Source organism: Pleurodeles waltl, chromosome 1_1, assembly GCF_031143425.1.
Source record: "Pleurodeles waltl isolate 20211129_DDA chromosome 1_1, aPleWal1.hap1.20221129, whole genome shotgun sequence".
Lineage (NCBI taxonomy): Eukaryota > Metazoa > Chordata > Amphibia > Caudata > Salamandridae > Pleurodeles > Pleurodeles waltl.
Window position 1 is genome coordinate 877,375,536 of NC_090436.1, and position 25,796 is coordinate 877,401,331.

At 44.3% G+C, this 25,796-nt stretch overlaps 1 protein-coding gene across 8 annotated transcripts in view; it reads left to right on the forward strand.

Moving 5' to 3' along the window:
- TLE1 (TLE family member 1, transcriptional corepressor) overlaps positions 1-25,461 on the forward strand; it is a 109,427-nt gene extending 83,966 nt beyond the window's left edge. For 6 of the 8 annotated variants that reach the window (XM_069230013.1, XM_069230039.1, XM_069230019.1 and 3 more), the window contains 10 exons: positions 1,944-2,096; positions 3,050-3,194; positions 4,052-4,239; positions 13,688-13,764; positions 18,073-18,322; positions 19,426-19,673; positions 22,079-22,226; positions 22,653-22,803; positions 23,230-23,306; positions 24,835-25,083. In XM_069230013.1, the coding sequence (XP_069086114.1) occupies positions 1,944-2,096; positions 3,050-3,194; positions 4,052-4,239; positions 13,688-13,764; positions 18,073-18,322; positions 19,426-19,673; positions 22,079-22,226; positions 22,653-22,803; positions 23,230-23,306; positions 24,835-24,942 (1,545 nt within the window). In that variant the 3' untranslated portion in view covers positions 24,943-25,083. Of the gene's footprint in view, positions 1-1,943; positions 2,097-3,049; positions 3,195-4,051; positions 4,240-13,687; positions 13,765-18,072; positions 18,323-19,425; positions 19,674-22,078; positions 22,227-22,652; positions 22,804-23,229; positions 23,307-24,834 lie in introns of all 8 variants that reach the window. The other 2 variants (XM_069230033.1, XM_069230047.1) reach the window with 1 other exon arrangement.
- The last annotated feature ends 335 nt before the right edge of the window (positions 25,462-25,796 follow it).

Below are 25,796 nucleotides of genomic sequence, written 5' to 3' on the forward strand. Positions count from 1 at the left end.
AGCTGGCCTCGGTACAGAACCATAGCCATAGTGGTAAAGCCAGAGGCCATTCAACATTGATACTGCTCCGGAATAAAACATCACAATTGCAGAAAACTGGCGAATATCCCTGCTACTGATTGGCATCTAACTTTTCTGATGAACCTTTTCCATTTTGGTCACCGATAATTATTGTAAGTGCCTAGTACTGTGGAGCACTTTGCAAACGGTGCACCATTTCTTGAAGGTAATGTAGGCTGAGGGATGAGTCACTGGAGATCCCTGACCGCAGGTGTAATCTCCAACTTTGGCTGGCTTTTGATTAGGCATGCTGCAGCAAGGTGGTACTTTTTAGGGGTATAAGTACAGTTTCTGTACTTTCTTTCAGCAGTATTGTCTTTGTCAAGGAGCACGAGGACCTGAACTTGTACGCCGGGAAAGGAGAATTTGCTGTTCCATAACTGCAGTGGTTGCTTTCCTCTGTTGTGGATCTTATGGCCTGCATCTTTTTATTGGGTATAGGTGTGTAATGCGGAGAGTTTTGAAGTATCTGGGGCATGTGAGCTCTGTGTATTCTGCTGATCTGTGCACCGGTCCCAGGTTTTCTCACAGTGATATTTCTGCTTTTCCAGAGCTACCAAGAGTTTTTCTGCACTTAGCAGCTCTCAGTGCTTGTTGAGCCCAGCAACGTATTCCAGTGCATGCTCTTTCACTCAAATTGCTGTGATGGCCTGTCTGGCCGTGCATAGCGCTGTGATAATGGCCTTGTCATTTGTGAATCTAAGATGAAGTCTGTCTGTTTGGGAAACCCACTAATATATCCGCATCAAACAGCAGGACATCCGCATCAAATTTGGTATTGTTATTGTATACTTTAAAGCTACAGTTGGTGGCTATATGGAAACCAAGTGGCTTGGCACTGACAGCTTGGTTGCAAAGACCTCTAGATTCATTCATGACACATCCTTGAATTTTTGTCGCTCCTTTCGGGTTTAATGAGGGGAAATTCCTTTGTCATTGTGTAGAGTTTGAGATGAGCCTTAGACATCCAGTCTCTCTGTACCGAGGCAGATACTTGTGATGACCAACATAGTGCGGGGCTAGAGTTGCTGGTCATCTGCACGATGATTTATCTCAATGTACTTGGAAGCCAGAAGGACTCGGACGGACACTGTACGGTGGTTGAAGTCCACGGTTGAAATTCACCCACCCCCGGCATGGATTCCATACCCTACTATTAAGAGTCCCCTTTTGTACCACCAGTGTCAGAAGATTTAATCTAATCTGTGTGCAAAGCTTTATAGGCACATGTCAAAAATTCTTGGTTTGTAATATCTTCTGAAGTTTGAATTGGTGGACCTCTACCCCATCCCTCTGTTCTAAAGTATAAGTGCGTAATTTAGGATGTATTGACTGTAATTGTTGTAACTGGTTAACGAGTTTCTGTAGAATGACAAAGATTGCATTGTGCTACTTTAAAATGCCTTTGAGGGACGGCTTCATGTGAAGGGAGTGACGTTTGCTTTTGATCTGTGTTAATTTGGTGTTAGTGTCAAGGCTGCATGTATATTCTTGTGTTTTAACGCTTGGAAAGGAAGCTAGATGGGGCAGGGAATTTACTGATTTTATAGAGATGAGAGGATTCCAGGAGGCAAAGTGTGAACCATAGCAGCAGCTATGCCCTTCTACACCCCGATGCTGGAAGCTATGGCCTCTAATGATGTCGACTTACATCCGTGTAGCGTTGGCAATAATTGGCAGCCATTTTCCCACTGTCTTCATAGGTAGTACGGTGTAGTGGATAAAACATGTACCCCACTCAAGGCAGCTGCCTCATGGGATCTCCAGTTTCTTTAAATTGAATGCCATTAAGGGTGCTGCCAATGCATATTTTCAAAACAGTACAAATGTTTACATGGGAATCGTTTTATGATTATAACTGCCTTGATTATGTGTTTAATCAGGACCCTTCATCTCCACGAGCAAGTCCTGCTCACTCACCACGAGAAAACGGCATTGATAAAAGCCGCTTGATGAAAAAGGACGCCTCTAGCAGTCCCGCCTCAACCGCCTCCTCTGGAAGTTCAGCTTCTCTGAAGTCCAAAGAAATTAGCATGGTAAGCAATCAGAGTGCAGTTCCTTAGAGAAGCCGTGTTGTGATCCTCAGTCTTTGTATTGTTTGCTGGTAACCACTGAAGGATCTACTGGGGAACTCTTCCATGCTTTCCCCTGATTTTCATTTTACTGAAATGTGATACTGCTGTGCGCCTTCCCAGACTGATGTGCAGAAATGTATGAGGTGTGTGATCTCCGTATTCCATTTTTATTTTTTTCTGACCTTTTTCTCTCTTCACTCTTTTTTTTAAAAAATTTGCCGTGTGTGTGGTTTTAAAGCTAATCGATCGAAACATGACTGTTTGACAGCGTTCACTGGCACATATGTTGGTAGCCACAAGATTTCATGCCGCTATTTTCCCTCAGGGCATGAATAAAAGTAGTCCACCTAACAGTGGGTCATGAACTGTACCAATAGCAGGAGCTATCCGCTCTAACGCCAGCACACTCAAAGTTTTGCAGAGTACCTAAGTATTGAGAGCCAACAGTTGATAATGTAAATGAGTTGTACATTCCAGAAACTCTTTAATCTTTAGCTCCCGATAATGCATGCTGAATCGGACTTTAGAAGTTCTTCTGCCACCCAGTCTTTGAACCCTCAGTCCTGCGCACGGCAGTTACCTGCTCATTTGAATTCCCGGGGCAGGAATTAATTGAAAAATGTTGATGTGGTGTAAAGGCCTTAGCACGAGCCAAGATTTTTCATGCCTTTTGGCAGCAGAAAACACACATAATCACTTTCTGCGGCCCTTGCTCGGGTTTTCATTTTGGCAGGAGTGGAAAAGGTCAACGTTTTCTTGCTCACGAGTTAATGCTGTCAACATTGCGTGGATTTATGAAAATTGGCTCACGGAGTAGGTGGTAGGTGCCTAGCGGGGCAGCTGCTGTTGTGATAAATTGTGTAATATGGCCTGGATTAAAAATAATACTCGTTTTATTTCTTTAATGATACCAGCACGAGAAAGCCAGCACACCCGGCCTGAAATCCAGCACACCAACGCCGCGCGGGGACGCGCCAACTCCCGGCTCGAGCGCAAGTTCTGGCCACCGCCCAAGCTTGGGAAAGCCGCCTTCCATGGACCCCCTGGTTAACCAAGCCGGTACGCGCGACCCGCCTTCCCGCGCCTCTGCTAATGTCGTGTACATGCTTTCTTATGTAACACTCCATGAATATTAACTGGATTCACCGCCTCGCTCCTTCACGTTCAAGAGGGGCGATGAGAAGCAGATGTTCTTACTTAGTTTTCGGCAGCTGCACCAATTTCTTTCGCCAGACTGTTTACACTCGGCTTTAGTTTATTTTCGAATAATCCTGCATCTACAAAGACGGCAGTAAGATTTCTGCTTATTTTCATTACTACTTAAAGCATCCCTTTGACCTCTTAGCCTTGGTCAGAGTTAACTAATGTTTGCTGATCTGTCTGAAGAAAATGCAGTGCGGTTTAGTTATACCAGCCCGGTCCTTTCTAGAACCCCCCCCCCCCAGGCATGCATTTTTTAAAACTGAGTGCTGTCCTTCTGTAGCTAGGCCACTGGTGGTTTTGTAACACATGAACCTAGTGTTATGTGCCCCGCCGTCGACATAATTGGCGTCGCACATATGTCACATGCATTAGCTAATGTGAAATCTACAGAATTTCTTTAGTCTGCCAAAAATGTGCACCTGTGCTGCGGTTACCTACCATTTAGTCAAGGCCTTATTTGTGCCTGGACTCTTATGTAGGTGGTTAAATGTATGTTTATTTCAAGAGCACCTTCACCGGTAGCCTTTTAAATGCATTTGTTTGTATTTACAGCAGTGTTGATGTTATCGGACTTTGATGTTAAGCTGATGTGCAAGGGAAACTATGCATGTAGCCGAATAAATTGTTGCAAAAAAAATGTAGCATGAGGTATTCTGCGCAGAGAAGGCCATAGAAACTAAGACTAATGTGTTTTCTGCACTTTGTTACCACAGCTGCGGGTCTGAGGACACCACTGGCCGTTCCGGGCCCATACGGTGCACATTTTGGAATGGTATCGCATGCAGGCATGAATGGAGACCTGACCAGTCCCGGCGCAGCCTACGCCAGTCTGCATAACATGTCGCCCCAGATGAGTGCGGCTGCCGCAGCTGCTGCTGTTGCCTATGGACGATCCACTATGGTAGGCCACAGTGTGTAAAGGGCTTCTGAAGCAAGAAGCCTTGTGTGTGTGACATACTTTCAGGCTAAGCTGCCAGTGGCGGCCACTCTTTTCCATATGTGGTAGGAAGATACTTGTGCTCTCATAACAGTAACCTTTGATTTTGAAAGCTTAGAACGTTGTTATGCTCATTAAATAAAGGCAAATATACCTTTCTCTGAAAAATAACAGATTTGATATTGGTAATTTTAACTGTGGTTCAAACTGTGGTTGTCACGGGCAGGTGCAGTAGCCGTGGTTATCCGCCTGCTGCTCTGATCAGGCTTACTTTTAAATCTTGTGTGCCGACTGCGATCCCCATCTCAAGACATTCACTAATGCCTAGTTATCCTTTGCTCTCGTTAAAATGTTCCTTTAATGAGCAGATACGGTTACCTCTGCCTTCCTGAAATGTAATACCTGCTTTGTCTTAGACCAGGGATTATTCACCCCAGTTCTCCTTAAATCCAGCAATAACAATGACCGCGATGAAGTCTTCAGAAATGACACCATGCAGACACATGGAATATGAATTAATTACTGAGGTGCTTGTTGTTCATTTAGGGAGATGGTGCTGCAGTGCATTGTAGTCAGCTGGTAACACTTGTTTCACTCTGTGATTGCCTTAGTGAGGCATGTGCTCGTTTCCACGCAGGAATTTATATTCTAGTATAGTTATGCTTCTAGGTGTTGGCAGCATTGCTTTTGCTTTTGTTTTACTGCTGAGAAGGAATAGGGTTCTGGCCATTTGAGATGTAGTCTGAAGCCTGACCATAACAGTCATAACACCATCTAAAATAATCTAATCAACCAATTTTTATAGCCTGTCCACCACACCCTCCCTCCCCTGGCCTGCTCTAGGAATAAACTGTCCTGCCTTCCTCTACATTGCACCTTCTCCCAACCAAATCTGCACCCAATCAGCAAATGTCACTGGCTTTACTGCATGAATTCCTTTTACGGCCTCGGTTTTCAAGGCTGACTTATCGGAACTGCCTTTAATTTAACTTCTACCAGCATCTTGGATGCGTGTAACTCTCAAGTGGCTCAAGCCTACTTGTTTCTTATATCCCCCTCTAGTGGGATTGTCACCTTTGTCTCATTGGAAATGTTGCTGCATGAAGCACTTACAGCTATTCCTGGGGACTAAAGGGGTCATTAGGAGAAACGTCTGTCTGCTAAACTCCTGACGAGACCACTGTGGTGCTGGCGGTCTCCCCACCAGCCCCATTACAACTTTCCCACTTGGCTGATGGGCGGAAAACGAGGTTCCACTGGTCAGCCCAGTGGGAAAGGTGCAGCAGCACTGTCCCCAGCTCATAATTCAGCCGGCGGCAATGCTGCCTTGTGCAGGTTGCCCAAGCAGGATGCTGGGCAGGGGGACCCCTCCACTTGTTCTCCACCCGCCTTTTCATGGTGGTTTCATCATGAAAAGGCTGGCGGAGAATAAGGTTGTAATCAGCAGGGTGTTGCTGAGTTCAGCGCCGCTCTGGCTGAATACAACCAGGACCACCGTCATCCTGTTGGGATCTTTGATTCTGGTGGGGGCAGTGGTAGGTTGTTGGTTCTGCACTCCAACCTTGTAATGTGGTGGTCCGACTGCCACAGCCGTGGTGATCCAACCTCCACTGTAAGACTGGCAGTCTTGTGACCACCAGACTCTTAATCTGCCCCAAAATGTGCAAACTCCCTACTCTTATTCCCTGGTCTTCAATAGTTTAAAGCAGTTTCTGCACTTATGACCCTTCTACAGCAACACAACTGTTAACTCTCCAACATACGGATGAAGGCGATTTACTGAAATCTTCTCACTTGTCATCGATTATTTTGGTTCTGTGATTGATACCTTAAAGACATAATTAACCTTTTTTTGTCTTGTCTGTCTTTTCACTTTATGAAAATCATATTCTGCTTCATGCATGTGTGCAGTGTTCAAAAACTCTTATATTGCAGCAGTTAATTCTTCAGGTAAAATACACAACTCGACATAGTGTGCAAAATCATAGAATTTGGGCAATAAAAGGACAAATAGTGATGAGGACCCTCCTGAAGAACCTTGATGTAGACAGGGCTGGCTTTCCAGTGTTGCCTCTATTGCTGCTTTAGTCAAAAGTTCACAGAAGCTCTTATTTCACAGACATGTGTGTCTGCGTTCAGCGACAGCACCACCTATGACCTGTGTAATAATCTTCCTTGTGAACTGGTGGCAGTGGATGATGCACTGTCCTCGTAGCTGTGTAGATGCTTATATCACTTAGGGCCATGTATTGTTCCATTACTTTTATATATTTCTAAATCCTCCAGTTGACAAAGTACTGTTGTGATGTAAATTGGGTAGTAAGCTGATAATACTTAGGTATGTTTGCAAATGAGTATCAGTCCGCTTAATCGAGAAGTGTGCTGCCTAAATACAGATGACTAACAGCGTAGAAAGAAATATGGATCCTCCCCATCCAAGAAGAATTTATATGTGAAGGCTTAATTCACCTTGCAAGAAAACGTAAGGTCCATAAGCAGTGTTTAAGACTGCGTCCTATCCATAACCAAACAGTTTGACATTGGAATTCTCATGCTGCAAAGGGCGTAAAACGCATGTGTCCTGGTTCACATTTAATAGACGTGTTTTTTCCCTTATCTGGGTCTCCTGAATAGAAAATTCGTTTAGTTACAATTGATTGAAATCGCATATGGTCATATCTCTGCTTTGGTCAGTGCTGTATCCAGCTTTGATGATCTCTATTGGTGTACGGCTTGGCAGACATTCAAGCTCTAGACTACCATGTTAAGAGTCGTCCATGATTTAATGCCCATAATTTGCTGGGCGAAATTCCATTAATCACCACACTAGGCATCTGTAAAGAAATGGCCACTTATTCTTGTTGTTCAGTCTACATGTGTGGACCACACATGTGCACTGGAACCTGTGGCGCTCTCCATTTGCCACCAGTCCCTTTGATAACACATTTTCCATTGTCAGCATTCCTAAACTGACATGCTTGCTATGACTTCCTAAACTTGGATCTCCAATTACAAGTACACTCCTTCGATCTCCTTTTCACATGTTGGTTTGTTTAACTTAGTTAGTTTGTTTTTTTTGTCTTCCAGTGTTTTGTTGTAGGATCCCTGGGCTCTGCCTGATATGCTTCTGAGAATAAATTGTTTTAACCTGCACATTAAGAATGGGGTCTCATAGGAAAAAGAACTAATTTGGAAATATCTCCTCCATGTTGAAGGCTGTGCCCGCTGAGACAGAATCTTAGTGCAGCAAGCAGTGTTACAGCTGAAATAACTAGTGTTGTAAACGAAGGGTTTCCCTTAGCAGCAGGTTGGGTGAACCTCTCCATGCAGCGAGATATTCAGAAACCTATTCCGCGTTTTGAGAAAAGACAGGACCCTCCATCATTCATTGTCGCTTATCAATATTGTAAACAAGTGTGGTCAAAGGAATATAAAGGAAGGTGGTTTTCTTTCTCCTCTGCCAGTCTGAATTGGTATGCCTGTAAATGTCTAGCCCTGGCATCCTTTTCTGCCCCCCCCCCCCAACCCGGCCCCTTCAGTGCATATATATATATATATATATATATATATATATATTTTTTTTTTTTTTAAAGAGAGAGTTCTAAGTCAATTTAACGGGTGTCCTCGGTATTCCAAAACAATCCTTGTGCTTCATCTGCACTACTGATGGATTTTACATTCTTTTTTCTGATGGATACTTCGAACCCACAGATTCCTCTCGTTGTGAACACCCCCAAGTGCCAGACTGGATCCAGAGTCTTTTTTCATAGCATTGCTCCTGTGTGCTGGCAGGAGAAGTAATGTGGGTCTGTGTCTGCTGCCTCTGGTGTCTAGGATAGTCACAGAAGTCCAACATTTGTGAGGACTGTGCCTGGATGATCCTCCAGGGTGATCACAGACCGTGCATTCAAACTGTTGTCTAACACTGAAATTGTGTAAATCCTACTCGAGGGCATCCACCTGCTCCCTCTCTCTCAAGGCTGTTAATGCTTCAGATCTTTCTCCCATTAAAAAGCCTCGAGTAAGTCAAAGGAAAATTAAAGCAAGAAATTGATGTGGGATTCCTCTACATCCTGCCACTCTCAACGAGATCAGTGGTGCAGACGTCCAGGAGCCTCCCAATCTCGACCGCAGTCTGCTAGAGAATGAATCCCCCTAACCTATCAAAATGCACCTTTGTTTCTCGATCAGTCAGCTATGTCATAGCATATAGAAGCTTTCAAAGGCACCTTGCTGCAAATACTTGGCTCCCTCTGGATGTGCCTTCTGGCCCCACGGATCGGAGGAGGCTTCTAGTTGGATATCTGTTGGGTGATCTGTCTTGGACCCAGTCTGTGCCTCATGAGCCTGCTGTGGAGTTCATCCAGACTATGAGCTCAAGCCCAATCTGACTTTGATCCCAGAGCCAAGACCCTTGCCGGTTCTTGTCACATCAGTGTTGCAGTGCTGGATGAGGAACAGATTATAAAACAAACATGACTTCACCTTGACCGAAATTGCATCCTACGTAAACTCGGATACATTCAGTCCTACCTCAATCCGAATTGGACAAGACATTGCCACTACATAGTCTCCACAGGCACTCCACAACCTGTTGAGTCACTCTGACCACATTCAACATGGCATGTCAATATGGCAATGGCAGTGGAGATAATGGTTCCCACGATTATGACGACAACCTTTGCATGGATTTAAAACCGGCCATTGGTTTGGCGATTCCTTTAACACTGGGTTGTGTTCTTTACCTGGTTTCTCAACAGAAGAATTGGCATCATTTTCCATGGTGCTCAGACGTGCAGCTGAAATTTGGCTTACAGCTACCTTCATTAGATGCCAAATCTAATGTTTTTACAGAGGTTTAAGAACCTGGCTTCCACATATCCAGTTTTACCTTTTTAATGAGACACTGAGACACATGATTGGGTACTTGGACTGAGCCTTGCTCTTGCCTGCCTGTAAATAGACAAGTGGCTAGACTCCGCAAACCTGCTCCAGGTAGACCTTGCTTTCCTTACTCGGCACCCCATAACAGAAAAACTAGTGGTCCAGGCAATTACGAGTAGAGTGCACCCAAACTTGATCCCTACTACTTCTCCAGATAGAGATTTTAAATGTATGGCGGCATTCTGAAAAATGTTTTCCTCAGCAAGTCTTGCTCTTATTTCTGTCAATGCCAGCTATTTACTTGGACGATATTCAAGGCATTGTGAGAAATGGTAAGATCTTGCTGCCAGTCGGTGATGAATTTTGCTGAAATCTCACACAAATTCAGGATAGGCGAGATGTGACAAAATGTAATCTGCTCAGGACTAGACAATGATGACTGCTTTGGCATGATGGTCTGTATCAACGTGATGCTTCTGCGTCACACCTGCATGAGATCCACTATTTTTTCGGGTGCTGTCCAGGCATCACTAATGGGATAAGCATTTGGCAGCACCCATAACTTTGCAGGCAAAGCAGATTCTGCACTAGAGCACTTTAAAGAAAGCAAGGCCACAGTACCATCCCTGGAGCTTTCTGCACTTGTATGCCAGTAGCCCTAACAATTGAGTCCCTTTTGAAGCTTCGGAAGGGGCGTGGCTCACAGACAATGTTGGGGCTCACCAGCTGGCCTTCCATTCCTTAAGCGGCTGGCGTCACGGGTTGTTGCTCTACTGCAGTTAAACTGGTGGGAGACCCCTCTCCCTACCCCACCTAGAACTGAAGGTAGTGACAGATTCATCACTGTTGAGTTGGAGAGGTTGCTTGGGAGAGGCAGAGATTGGAGGGCTCCGCTCTCTGGGAGAGACCCAGCACCACATAAACATCTTGAAGTTGCTGGTCATTCTCTTGACATTGAACGCATTCTTTACTACCATCAAAAGATGCTGATTCAGACCCTCACAAACCTATCTCCTTGTGATATTTCAGCAAGCTCTGAGGGGATCTTGGGCCTGTGTCAGGAAGGAGGCCTTCAGCCTGTAGCACTGGCTGAGAAGTCAGAGCATTTCCCTGGGGATGAACCACCTAGCAGGGATCTTTGAACGCAAGGGAGGATGAACTCATTTGGCGATGCCTAGTGGATAATGAATGCCAGTGACACCCGGAGGTTGCACAGGGTGGTGTCCAGCAATGGGGACATCAGAGAAGATGCAATGTCAACAACTTTGCATGCTGTGATTCCCCAAAAGACTCTCCTTTGAAGACGTAGTCTGTCTGGGGTGGAAATCTGGACTCCTGTACGTCTACTTCTCATCCCAGAGTTCTGAACGAGATCAAGCATGACCGGGCCCAAGTCATCCTAGTGGCTCAAGATTGGGTCAAGAGTGTGGTAGGAAAAACTTTTGGACATGAGCATCTGTCCTCTGATCAGGCTGCTATTTGGAAGGGTCTTCTGTAGGTGCAGCAGAATAGTGTCTTGCACCCAGACCTGGCTATGGATGGAGATTGTGCGATGGAGGTTGACTGCTTTGGACCTTCTTTCTGAAGCTGTGGTTGTCATTCTGGCAGCCAAATGCCCATCGACAAAATATGTCCATGCCGAACGCTGAGATAGGTTAGTAGTCTTTTATGGTTCCCATAGTATGGACCTATTACAGGCAAAGTTGTTGGATGTCTTGCTTTTTATGTTGTCTTTAGCACAGAGAGGACTTGCAGTGGGCACTGTTAAATGTCAGCCATTTTCTTTCTTGCATTTGCTGCACCACCTGTTGTGGTGTGTATTCTTAAAGGTCTGGTACATATGTTTTCACTTGAACTCTTTGTCATACCTCCATGAGACCTTAATTTGGTTCTTGCGTATACCTTGTTTAACCCAATGCACAACTGTCCTTTGCGTCTCCTGATGCTCAGAATAGCCTCTCATTACAATAACTTCAGCTCATTGCGTGAGCGAGCTCTAGGATTTTCAGGTCAACTGCCCAAATCACCTTTTTTCCATACAAAATGGTGTTGCGGACCAGAGCAGCATTCCTGCTAAAGATTGCTACTCCCTTTGTCAGACAATCTGTTACTCTCCGGACATTCTTTGCTCCACCTCATCCCTCTCATTCCATCATTTGGACCCTAAAATAGCTTTTATATTGATCATCAGAAGGACGATCGGCTCTTCGTGGGGATCTCTGGGGCAAAGAAATGCAAGGTGATACAGAAGCATACGATATCACGATGGTTAGTCCTCTTTTTAAAGTTTACTATGCACTGGTCAGGAAGCAACCTTGAGGAGGTCCAAGTTGTTCATTCCACCAGAACTAAGGCTGCTACCACTGTGTTGGTTCGTAGAGTGCGGGAAACAGCCTTTACGCCGACTCCTGAACAACGAAGTCCTGGTTAACGAAAGCAGAACAACGCTTTCCTTAACCACAACTTCGTTGTTTTGTGCTTTAACCATGCATGTGCTGAACAACACACATGCGTGGTTAAGGCAAAAACAAGGCAGTCGGCTGAGGACGGCGCAACGAGGCGACGACTCAGGTGAGTGGGGCGGGGGTGGGGGGTCGGGGTTTTAGTTTTAGGGGTGGGGGTTGGGGCATTTTCTGTTTTAGGGGTGGAGGGTCGGGGATTTAGTTTTAGGGACTGTGGTGGGGGGTCAGGGTATTTTCCGTTTTAGGGGTGGGGTCTAGGGTCGGGGTTTTAGGTTTAGGGCCGGGGGTCGGGGTATTTTCTGTTTTAGTGGCGGGGGTGGGGGGTTGGGGTTTTAGGTTTAGGGCCGGGGGTGGGGGATCAGGGTTTTTTCTGTTTTAGGGGCGGGTGGGGGGTCGGGTATTTTCCGTTTTCGGGGTGGGGGGTCGGGGGTTTAGGTTTAGGGGCAGGGTGGGGGGCCTCGGAGTAGTTTTAGGGGTGGGGGTTGGGGTACTTTAGGTTTTGGGGGTAGGGTGGGGGGTCACTGTAATTTTAGGGAGGAGGTGGGGGGGTTGGTGTGGTTTTTGGGGGGGTGTGGGGGGGGTTGCGGTAATTTTTAGGGGTGGGGGTGGGGGGCAAGGGGAGACGCATGCAGGAACAATGGATGCCTATCACTAATGCCTTTACTAGGTAGGAATGCCTTTACAACGAAAAATAGTTGTTAAGGTATTCGTGGTAAAGGCATTAGTGGTAACAACGAGGTCGTCGTTCAGGCATTCGTCGTTCAGGCATTCGTCGTTCAGGCATTCGTCGTTCAGGCATTCGTCGTTCAGGCAGGCGGCGTTCAGGCAGGCGGCGTTCAGGCAGGCGGCGTTCAGGCAGGCGGCGTTCTGACATACATTCGTGGAGTGCTTGTTCCAGAAATCTGTTAGGCTGCTGCTGTTCATGAAGCACAGGTGCCTTGATAGTCGGGACATCAGTGGTAAATTGCTATGTGCAGTTGGGAATGAGTAGGAGTTGAGTAAAGTAATTCATTACCAAGACTAAGAACTGGCCATACTTTGGGTTACTGACATGTATTATTTGTATCTTGTTCTCTAATCTCATACTGCCTCCCTGCATAGGCATTGGGCTGCTTGCCATGGCTTTTCAGATAATAAAGAGCTAACAGAGTATACTTGGCACTCTGTTTTGGGTTCACTAGGAAGGTTAAGCCGCAGGACATCAGTGGTAAAAAATGTAGATTGTCAGTGTGTGCCCAGTAGCCACTTTCTGCACTGGGGAGTCCTGAAAAAGTTCCTGCAGCGAATAAATAGTAAGATAGCAAGTTTGTGACTTCCTAGAAACCAGTTATTACAGTGTGTTTTACCAAGTTCTGTACCTTCGAGACCTGAATGGGGAATTCTGTTGCGAGATTTTCATTTGGTGTTTCATATACTAAACTAACATGCTCTCTTATGGACGCTTCACAGCACGTTTTGGCTGTGTAAATGTAAAGCTACATCAAAACTGAATATCCAGGATGTTGTGTGCTTCAAGGGTATTCAAGGGCAGGTGATGCTCTCCCTGGTTGACCCTGGAATAGTCCTGTTGATACTTCACAGCAAGTTCTGCTTTTAAGAAATCAGTGGGGCAGCCTCAGCCTAACCCTAAAAGCATACAGATGATGATGCATCATCTAAATGAGAAATGTTATTCCTGCCTCTCCCAAATGGATCAGCTAAAGGGATGCTAGAGGCAGGTAAGAATGAGTGATGGACGACTGTATTCGTTCTGTCTGACCGTCTGAGAGTGATACATACACTACTCCAAATGTCATGGATTCCATGCTGATCTGTGCCTTGGTTTTAAGTGAGTAAAATGACGTTCTTCACACGTTCTTTACAGTTTCCCACATCCCACTCACACTTCTTTAAATGAGGCTTACTTCTTACTGACTGATTTAAGAAATATATTAGGAACAAACAGTGCATGTAAAAAGACAAGTTGCCTACATCTGCTTTCGTGGAGGCTTGTTGATTTGGGGGATAAACAGGTTTGCCCTTGTATTGGTTTTGGAATAATATATATTTTATTTTTGCATCAATAGGTTGGCTTTGATCCTCCTCCACACATGCGTGTCCCTGGAATGCCTGCAAACCTGTCTGGAATACCCGGAGGAAAACCGTAAGTGTCTTTGCTGCTCCAGTTGTGATGATACCTGACTTTGAGAATTTATAGGTTGGCATTGGAATTGTGTTGGGTTAGCATTAGTTGTATCTGCTTCAGTTGCAAGTAAAACCGATCAGTACACAAAACATTTTTCCTGCCCCTGCCTATCCACAGATACCACAGTGCTTCTTCACACTTACCTCTTGTGCGAAAGATTGGCTCTCATCTGTTTGTTTGTACCATTCTCAACAGCATCTCTCTCAACCTTAAACTGACGACCCTCAGTCCATTGGCACATGCCTTTGTACTGTGTCCAGTGTTTGCCTCACCTTTCGGCACACCCTTATTTCCAATGCTTCATGTAGAAATTGTATTATCCACAGAATATCTTCGAAGACCATCCTTGATTTGAAGTTTACAGTATTTTATTGCAGTTTTTACAAATTCTAAAGCTCAACTCTCGCCCTGTAGAAGCTGCAGAATAAGCTAGTGGAGCCTTCTTTCTTGGTTATAGTTTTCAATTTATAGCTAACCTACCATTAAATAAAATTATAAACCCTTTAGATCATGGTCCTGTAGCTTTAAGAATAACCTATCTCAGACATTGAAGTCCTCCTTGGCTTGTTTAAGGAAAGGTATCTCTGTGGTTTTGCCTTCTAATTTTGGGGGGATAATGGCTGTAATGCATATTTTGTGCCCTGTGTAGCCCCAGTTTATAGCACAATCTGAGTATGCGATTTGAGCTCAGTTTGCATTGGGCGCAGTCTTATTCAATTTTCAAGAACACTGCACGTGCACTCAACCACTGCTCCCAGCTCTCAGTAAGGACCTAGTGGCTGATCCAATTTCTCACCTGCATATGTAAGAAACTGAAATGGAGTACCCAGGAGTGGTACATTTCTTCGAGTACACCCAGTGCATTTGAGCTAAATGAGATGAGAAGAAATGCATACGACATAAGTTAGGTTAAGGTGAACATTAGAAAATGAGCATGGGTTTATTGCCAAATGCTTCAAAGAACTCGTCTGGCTGCCATACACACTTTACTTTTTGACGTCCACTTTCAGTCCTACGTTCCCTTATTACCCGACCTGGTACCATGTCCTCTTCCCCTGGTACCGGTATGGCGCGCTGTCTGGCCTTGTTAAATAGTGTCTGTTTCTGGGAGGAAAATAAGCTGCCTCTCAGGACTCCATTTTGTTTTCCAACCTTTTGCGCAAATTCCCCTGGAGAATCGGCTGTGATTTCCATTGCTTCTACTTCTTTCAAAGCTAACGTTCCCACCGGCGGCTGTTCACCGTTGTATTAAGCTGAGCCAGAATCGCCATGACACTTGTCACTTCTCACCGGTACAGCTAAGCGCCCGTGTGAAGTAACACCAAAGAGCGAGGCTTCCGCACGCCGGCCCTGACGGCGCGAGCGCGCTTTTGATGTTGTTTCGGACTTTGATCAGGGCAGGAGCCGTTTCTTATTTATTGCGGCTCACCCTTGCTAATGCCTTTTTCTGCAACCTGGTTTTCCTCGTCCTTGGTTTATGTGCGTCGTTATTCGGTCCCTTTTTCATTTGTTTTCTAAACTTTTCATCACGGTCTTCACCTTACGTTGTGCTTCACAGTGCAATTATTTACATGCCCTGTTATTAAAAATACTTTGATATACTTAAGCCCTCATTACCAGTTCAGGGATGATACACACATTTACACTGGGATCGGAATACCGAGTTAGGTGACAATTATCACTTCCTTGCTGTTTTACCCTAACAAATTCCGGCTGTTCAAACGAAGTTTATCCGTAGGACCGGAGTGGGGGTCGAGAAAAAGCAAAATATCGGAATAAAGTGTGTTAAAACCGATTCTGCTCGTTCATGCCTCGTTTTAATACTCATAACTCAGAAAATGAGTTATTTACCACACGTGGTAAATGCCTCACCCTCGAGGGATGGTATTTACTTCGCCCTTTTCCGACAAACTCGTAATGAGGGCAACAGAAGGGGGCATTGGCTCTGCCCAGAGGACTATTTTTCTCTTACTGTTGGGTGTATGAATCTGCACATATTGAGTGTTTTCATTGCAATGTGCAAGTGAACAAACTGTTTCATATCTCGGGAGTGTACTGAATGATCATCCACGACATTTTTGCAATGTTTTCCATTGCAGCAGGCTTTTTTAATTGTCGAGTTGCAGCTTACTTTAAGCACATATTCGAAAAGGCAATGGCGGGCCTTACAATTATCTCAAATGCTGGTTGTGGACTGTCGCACATTAAAGCCAGACCCATTGGCCTTACCAGTTCTTGTTTTTCGTTTGGGTTTTACACAAATCGCGTTCCTGTGCTTGTGGCCTAAATTATGACTGTGGTTTTAAGTAGCATGGTTGCATATCCCCGTAGTATTTTCTTTTTATGTTTATATTTCCTGCCGCACCCCTCCCGTTCACTCTCCCACTCGACCCTTGCTCGCTGATCCTTGAGCCTCTCAGCAGCGTTGACAGGAAGCTCTCGCGGCAGCTGCTCGCTGCATTTCACACAGTCCACGCGTAGGCCTCGCTAACAGACCGCCAGGGATGGCCATCTGCCATACCCGGCTATTGGCTAATTATTCACTTCACAGTCCTGTCGAACATTTATTGTAGTTGCCAAAATTACCATACTCCCGATACAGTAATAGACTACTGCTTTTGCTCAGACATCTTTGCTAATGTATGTGTAGTGGATTGACAGCGTGTGGGTTTCATACATTAGTTTTTTTTTTTTTTTTGTCCTTAGTTTTCAAGGTGATGAGAGCCACAGTCTCCCCTCATTGTGCACAGGAGATCAATCGAACACTGTTCATTGTGGTTTTTAGACAGGGACCAAAGTTAGAGTTTTTGTTTTGTCTCGTTTTGTTGCTTGTCATTAGTACAGCACATCTACCACTATTTTTAAATGTAGCACACATATAATTCAGAAGGACAATATTGAAATAGAGGACAGACAGAGAAGCAAAGATCCACCCTTCTCTGCCCTTGTGTTTACTGGGCTTTTCCATGTAAAGTTTGGTTATAGGGCGTGTGTAACCAAGACGTCTGTGGCATTAAGTTTGCAGTTTAGAGAGCATTCTGATTGCCCAATGCGTGAACACATTTGTGTTGCGGAATCCTATTCTAGAGAGCCTGAATGTTAAAATGTCACACTTTGAAAGCGCCCTTCCACAGAGAGCGGGCTGTGTTGTGGAAATGGCCCTGAATGCTGTCCCTCCCATGGGCTGGGTAGGAACTTAGCCTCTCGCAGGTTGTTTTCCTGTTGAAGCCCCTCCTTTAAAGCTCAGATGCTTATTTGAGGCGTGTGGAGTGTCTTGCTTCAAATCTCAATTGAGGACTGTTGTCCTCTTACTATAACAATCCTCCCCTCAGCCTTATCTCCTGGTGCCTGATAGACTCCAAGTGTTTTGTCCCGAGTTCAAGAACGTGATTGCCCGGATCCCAGACTGCGCCAGCCTGGTGCCACGAAAGTCGCTCAGCATTTTTTTTCTATAAAGGTAAAGGGGATGGCCGCACTTATACTTTTGTCTGCCTCTGACCATTTTTGAGGTTTAAAAGTGCGTCGAGTAGTGATGCGTTTTGTCTGTCTAAATTCACTTTACAATCGTGTACAAACCCAGCAACGTGCAGGGGTTTTATGGCTGAAGCACCTTTGATTCCATGGCATGCTTATTTTTTTCCAATGTCACTGTCCCTCATTTAATCTCTCAGCCCTCTGTAGCTGTTTCCTTTTGTGCTTTGAGCTGGAACGTGCCTATGCAGCATTCGACCTGTACATTTAGCATCAGTATTTTTATGGCAAGCCATTATTGCACCTTGACTGAATTACTATTGGATGAAAAAATGTTCTTTTTAAATGTGTTTTTTTTCCTTTGAATAAAAATGGAAAACTTAGCTAACCATGTGAGGAAATCTAATCTGTTGAAGTACTGTTTGTTTTCTGCCCCTGGCAGTAGGTAGTCCACTATACCAGTGACTTTGAAATTATGGCTCCTATGCCTCTAGCAACTATGTATTAAAGTTAATTCTGTTGAAGTAGAATATAGTGTATTGTACTCTGATTAAAAAAGTGTAATCGTTCTGCGTGTATATTTTGCCCATTTAATTCTGCACCCCATAGAAAAGCAACTACCAGGTAATCCTGTCTGCTGCCAAGTGAAATACTTATTAAATAGTAGTAATTTACCTGAATATCAGATTAGAACATAGTGTGTTTTGATACCTTAATCTCGGAGAAGCCTATCCCGCTGTCTAAATGTTATTTTTCTGTTATTCTTGCCCCTTGCATGCTCTGATTAAAAACCAGAGCCTACTCATTTCACGTGACCGCAGATGGTCAGATGCAACCGGTACCATTTCCTCCTGATGCCCTGATTGGACAAGGAATCCCTCGTCACGCCCGTCAGATCAACACGCTCAGTCACGGAGAAGTTGTATGTGCAGTCACCATCAGCAATCCCACGCGGCACGTGTACACAGGTGGCAAAGGATGTGTGAAAGTCTGGGACATCAGCCAACCTGGCAATAAGAGCCCCGTCTCTCAGCTGGACTGCCTGGTACACACATTGGAACTGATGCATTGTTATTTCTCAGTTTAGCATTAATAGCTTGTCTAAGTCAATATTTCCAATATTATCTACAAAACAACTGTGCAGCCTTTTTTCAAGATAAACACCCCAGACGTAACCACAGTCAAAAGGGGTGGGAGGGCTGTGCAGATTTAGAATAATGGGCGTTCACATTCTATTTGGATGTTCCACACAAATATGGAGATGACGTTATAATTGAAAGGCAATGTAACCTCAAACTTGACTTTGTTCATCAAAGTCCACCATGTATCAAAGATGGTCACCCTTCTTGCCTGTCAACAGACATGACAATTCCTTTAGATTTATAGGTTTGTTGATTTTACACAATCGTTAAAGCAAAAAAAGAATGCATCCCTCATTGGGATTTGAAGGTTGAATCAAATCTCAGATTTTTAGATGCTTGGGAAAGGGGTGCAATCAGTAGGTCTTTTATGCAGAAGATTTGATGGTGCGCTGTACGTTCTGTTTGTTTTTCCATAGTGTGGAGGTAAGGCTGCTGGTATTAAGTGAATCTATGGACCAGTGCAATCTTGTCTTTTTTAAATCGTCCACTTCTGTTCTGCTTGGCCATATTTGGGTACACATTTGCAGCAACTTTATTTAATTGTGTCACTGATAAATCCAGATAGTGCACAAGAGTTTTGGGTTAACCACAACGGAGTCCTACTTTTATAACATGATCCAGTCTTTGTCTTATTTTGGCAATTTGGGATAGCATAGGACAGGAACTCTCAAGCTACCTGCTCTTGAGTAGATATTTTTTTCCCGCTTACTTTTGGTATTTATAAAAGGCAGTGGCTGGAAATTTAGTTCACTTCTTTTGCCTAACTTGGCACAATAATATAGTGTATTTATAAGAAATATTTTCAAGCAGGTGCTCTCATTAACCCTTTCACAAAGGTATAAGCTCTCCATAAATCGTGCTCTGAAAATCCTCCCCCCCCCCCCCCCCCCCCCCCCCCCTCAGGTGGCAGCATAGCTTTAGGCTCATGACAAATTTCTTCACTGTCTATTTTCTGCGGTTTTATAAATTCTACAAGTAACTTGGATTTTTATTTTCATTGACACAGAACAGAGATAACTACATCCGTTCCTGTAAACTGTTGCCGGATGGATGCACCCTGATCGTCGGCGGGGAAGCCAGCACGCTTTCCATTTGGGACCTGGCGGCTCCAACGCCCCGTATTAAGGCAGAGCTGACGTCCTCCGCTCCGGCCTGCTACGCTCTGGCAATCAGCCCCGATTCCAAGGTCTGCTTCTCCTGCTGTAGTGATGGCAACATTGCAGTGTGGGATCTACACAACCAGACGCTGGTCAGGTGGGTTATCATGCTTAGTTTTTTTTTTGGGGGGGGGGGGGGGGTTTTGCAGGTTTTTTTTTTTTTTTTGCAGGTTTTTGCAGTTTTTTCAAGTTAAATGTTTTATATGAGAATATTTCCTGCTCCTTTGTTTTTCTTTTGACTTAGTGCTTAGGACCTCTTTCCATTTTAGAAATTGGTTTGTAGGAGTCTGTGGCATATATTCATATTAACATCTCATACTTGGGCGCTCACATGTTTGGGTAGTTTAATCATTATTCTCCAGATGCCCTATATTTGGTGGAAGGAGGGCAGTCATTTTTTTGTAATAGATGTGTTATATGCTGGAGAGATTGCATAAACATTGTTTCAGAAAACAGCTAGCAACCATAAACCATTTTCATGTATTTTGCCTGTGCTGACATCAGGAGGTTAAGTGCATTCTTTGACACCTCAGGCTAAGTGGCGCTGCAGAGGGAACGCAATGCAAGTTGACAAATGTGACAAGTAATGAATCATGCATGTCCCTCATTGATTGATCCCGGTTTGGGGTGCTACACAATTCCTACAGCAGTGTAGGTGTCCAAGTTAACCGTCCTTTCCTGCACCTTGCCCAGTAGCCTACTCAAACAGTTTTAGTGGTTTACACACGAAAATACGTCCTGTGTGCATCTGTTTCAACTTCCATGTCCAGATTGGATCTAATGTAATAAGGAGGATAGCCGCCAGCTAGATAACCTTATTAATCTGTATAATTTAGCCAAGGACTGAGGAAAATGCACAAACTAGGTATTTACTAGGGTAGGGACACTGAGATTCACAAATTAATGCATGCTTATTAATTAATCTTTGATGGGTGTGTTGGGCTGCCTTGCCTTCCATCTAGACCATTGGTTCCCAGTCTGTGGTCCGGGGACCCCGGGGGGGGGGGGGTCGCAAAGCCTTCTCAGGGGGTCTGCGTTTATTTAGAAAATTAAATATTCACAAATCAGGTCCCCAGCTTTCAGTAATGGCTCAGTGTGGGGTCCTCAGATTCCAATAATGATTCAGTGGGGATCCCCAGGTTCCAGTAATGATAAAGTGGGGGTCCACAGAAGTCAAAAGGTTCATAACCGCTGAGAACATATCTGTACTTGTTTTTCTTTTGGATAGCTGATAAAATGTCTAGGCCTCTTTTATTAAGCTCATTTGAAGACTTGGTCCAAGGGCATCTTCGTATGCACATGTGCCTCGTTTTGTTTGTAACATTAATTCTAATCCACTGAAAGCCCCATTTCTTTATACTTAGCTGCAAAAAAGGGCCATGGCAACCATTTCCACAAACTAGGCAACCACTAAGTGATTTACCGATATACATGTACACCGTTACACTAGGGTTGGAATGATTTCCCATATCTGGTAAGAGGTGAATCAAAAGGCATACCTGTTTAACATTAGGCACACATTGCCGATAGCAAACCCATTAATGCCTCAGCAGTCCTGAACACAGCCTGTCCATCTGAGTTAATTCGGCATCTGAAGGCAAAAGGCATCTCATTAGCCTAACCTGAGCTATGGTGAGTGACAGATTTCTAACATTTTTCTTAATGGCGATTCCAGGCTATGTTAAATTGGACCATTTAAAAATAAAATAAAAAAAAAAGCCGGGAAACAAGATAACTGGGGCATTTTGCATCAAAAGCCTATTGCTTCAGATGGGAGACTGCAGCTTTCTCTATTACCTGAAGTCTGCTTAGAAAAATGTTTGGACCAGTCTGGTATGACAAACCTTTCTGGTAACCTTGAGGGATTTCCCTAATGTCAGATCTCCTGCGAAACTTTGGGCTGCTGGCTGTGAAATTTGTAAAGCGAATCTTCTCTACTGGCAAACGTCTTAGTACATCGCCCATCTTTTCGAAGGGAGAGGTTTTCTGACTTGGTCAGATTTCACAGGTGAATTTAATAACTGCTCCTTTCTACTCTGCACGAGATCACATGGAGCCACACAAAGGATTGGACTTGAGGAAGCAAGACTCTGTCTTTCTCCAGTACTCGACGGCATTTATGTGTAGTTGTTTATCACAGGGCATCAGACTGCGTCTCCTCTGCGGAGCCGCAGCAGAGTAGCATATGGCCTGCACACCAAGCAGTGCGCCTTTACCGAGCTGCGGATGTTGGTGCGGCAGGTCTGACCTCCAGCTCTGAATGCCACCGCTCTCGCCCTGGCGCGCTCCTGTGGAAGAGCTATGCCCTCAGCCCCGCTGACTGTCCTCGTGAGCGCCACCGGACCCGGGTCCCACAAGGGGAAGGAGAAGGTCTGTTTGTTCTTGCTCATCCGAAGACCTCGAAGACATGACACATGTAGGCAGGGTCCAAAACTAACAACACATCGGTGTTTACCTTGAGCACTGGCAGGAAATCATTATTCCGTCTGTTTGTTTCATCAGGCAGTTCCAGGGCCACACGGATGGAGCCAGCTGTATTGACATTTCAAACGATGGCACCAAGCTGTGGACGGGAGGTCTGGACAACACGGTGAGATCCTGGGACCTGCGGGAAGGACGCCAGCTCCAGCAGCATGACTTCACATCACAGGTAACCGCCTCCCCAGGATGGGTGCTGCGCGCCCCGTGTTTGCACTGTACCCTTGCATTGTTTCCAAGATCGGCTCCAGTCAGCGCTTAATAACAAAGCCGGCTCTAAGAGTAAAGCACACTCTGGAAAGTCAAATATTGATTTTCATATTTCATAATGGTTTGGAAGTCGTACATGTTGAGGCTCACCAAAAGCAAATACTTCCAGCCTGCCAACTCACTCGCATCTCGTCCGTTTTAATCTTCTCAGCCGGTGATTCATCAGGCGGTATTGTTTTATTTCACCTTACGCTAATATGAATTTGGAACAGTGTGCTCATTTCCCAGTGTTAGGAAGCAGTTGCCCCCGCACACACTAAAGCGCCACCTCCCCCTTTGCACCATGTAAAAAATCGTGTTGTAATCACTCCTTGGTTTGGTTCTCTAGATCTTTTCGCTTGGATACTGCCCGACCGGAGAATGGCTTGCGGTGGGGATGGAGAGCAGTAATGTCGAAGTCCTGCATGTGAACAAACCTGACAAGTACCAGCTGCATCTACACGAGAGCTGCGTGCTGTCCCTCAAGTTTGCCAACTGTGGTAAGTTACAGTATATGATAAAACCGGACTGCAGTGTGTGCAGAGATAGGATTTGTGCAGAGCTGTCATTTGTCGCTTAGACAAAACAAGCAGTTTGTTTTCAATGCACGCAGTGTGCTGCTGGTGATGGGCAGCTAAAGCAGCCAATGCTGTTCGGTGGAAGCTGAATTTCCTGTATGCTGATCCTTCCATGTTGCATGCATACTTGTTTGCGGGTGAGCTCTGGCAGAATGACTATACTTATGCATATCTATAAATAAATCACCTGTGCCAGAGACCAGATGGAGGATGCCGGATGTGAAATGTATGAGCAGTAGGGCTGGATGCATATCTGCCTTTAAGCATTACCTCTGTGCAAAAGAGTTCACTTCAGATTCAGTGTTTACATTTTGCATGTGGATTAAACTTGTGTTTTGTTTGTTCTAGGAAAATGGTTTGTGAGTACTGGGAAAGACAACCTGCTGAATGCCTGGAGAACACCCTACGGTGCCAGTATATTCCAGGTGAGAACAAAGGACTATTACAGTAGCTACTAATTTTTTAAATAAATGACAGTGGGACTGCATACTGCCTTCAAGTTATGACCACCCTGTAAGATACTTTGAGATTTCCAATGCTTTGTTTTAACAATCCGCGGGCCTGTAAGGCAGTGAAGTTCATTGTAGGCATGTGAGCACCTCCAGTGCATGCACTGAGTCACTGGACCCCACGAAGCAGTGGATAAAGGTCCACCTATCCAGAGGTGATCCCAGAGGATCTTAGCATGCAGTCCAAGATGCCGTCTAAAGAGCTCCTGTGAGGAGATGCAAGGCTTTCCTTCAAACCCCTCCAAACACAAGAGAACCAAATTCAGTATGAGGCTTTTATTTTTTGTTTGAAGAAAAAGCATTAATCTCCCCCTGTTCTATGCAAGTAAACTTTCTACTGGTTCTCGCCTGAAAGTCTTATTCTAGGTTACTTCCTCTCATATACTTGGTTACTTTTCAACAGATGAAGGTTAGTACAGCTGATGGACTTGAACAAAAGCAGAATGTGGAGGCAATGGAGGCTTTCATATTAATCCCGTCGTAGTGGCTTTTTACATAAACAAAACAAATGTTATTGCTTTTGGGATGGCAGATCATTCTGTTTTACTGACGTGCTTTAAAACCAAGTTAAGGAAAACTCAAACTAGAAAGCTATTGAGTTGTTTATAAATCGTTTCAAAAGCAGCAGGAGTGAATTTGTAATCACTTCACCTCATCCAAGTGGCAGAAGGCAATACTGAATGTTGTTGAGATGGTGCGTGTAACCAAAGCGGATTTAGACCCAAGTCATCTTAATGAGTTGCTAAATTGTGATGAGGGCAGAAAGCAGTTAGAACACCAAGCAAAGATTACATTGAAAAAATGTAGTTTGAGCCCCTAACACGGTGACGCGTATATATTTTTCTGCGTAGATCTGAGAATTGGCTTTGTGGGAAAGTTTATGAAATCCTTGTCATAGAGGATGTAAAAATATTGATTCTGTGGAAATCGGCAAGGGTCACATTATCAAGTAGGCTTGGTTTTCTTGCACAGGCACTTTGCAGCAGTGTATCTGGTGTTTTACAGAACACCCTCTTCTGGTGGTTAGTTTCAGGCTCCAATGGAATAGAGGCCCTGTGTTTTGCATCCAACTTCAGATTGCATGATTCTTTCGTTGTGTCCTATAAAATTGCATCCAAGACTTATGATGATCCTCCAGCAGGTTAGCAATATCAAGTAGGGCGTGTGCTGTAATTTTTCTTATGCTTAGTGTATGAAGAACATCTTGCTGTCCTTGGAAAGGCATGCTTGGCTCATTCACCAGTCTAGCTCGCAATATGATTGTAGGGCTGTTTGAAGTCAGTTGGGGTTTTGCTGACCCAACACCTATATTTAGTTCAGTTTCTTAATAAACATTATGACCAGTTAGTTTGTTACTAATAACTCATTAATTTCCATTCGGTATGTTTTTTATTCTGAACACTAATTATATATATTTTATTTTTTTATTTTTTTATTGCAACAGTCTAAAGAGTCTTCATCTGTGCTTAGCTGTGACATCTCCGTGGATGATAAATACATCGTCACTGGCTCTGGGGACAAGAAAGCTACAGTTTATGAAGTGATCTACTGAAATTTGGAGATATGAACCCTTTTATGTTGAACTGGGCCAAAACTTTCTCACTTTGTAGAAGTAGAAACATTGCGTCTTAAAAAGGAGATCGAAATTGGTGTTCCAACCCGAAATAAAAAAAACAAACAAACAAAAAAAAAACACACTGAGTATCAAACCTCTGGACTTCAAGGAACCTGGTATTATTTTCCTGAACCAAACAGTGCAAGACGAACGGACACGCTGCTGAACTCAATGTCTGGGACACTTGGAAATGGACTTTTGATGAACATTGGAACCCCTTTGGGATTTGCTGTGAATTTCTTCAGACCTTTACCATACCTGAAGATTTGGGATTGTTTCATTTGTATTCAGTTCAACTTGCCTTCTGTCCTTCGTAGAGCAGTAATGTCTGCAACGAACTCGTTTTCAGGTTTCTGCATCATGTGATAATGTTCTTGTATTTTTGTTGAAGCTCAAAGATTTTGTACAAATTGTAAATATATTTGGTTAATTACAGTAAAGGCTTTAGTACAAGAAGTTGTCATGTTCATATTGCCACACGTGTGACTGTGACAAACAGCGATATATACAGTGAATATATGGCAGCACCTTTTCATCTCATGGATGGATGTATGTATTGTGAGTTCTGTAGCCCCGTCTATTGAGCATTCACCAAAAACAAAATGGTGGCAGACAAGTGTCTCGCCATTCTGTCCTCCCTACATCCAAGTTAAACTCCTCCTTATACTCTTGTTATCTATCCCATCCAAATGCATCAGCAGGTCCTCCCAAGTCCTCCTGGCTCTTTCCAATTCTCAGCCTTTGGATATTTCTGCTACATAGTGGTGATAATGGAAACCGCTTTTGTAGCT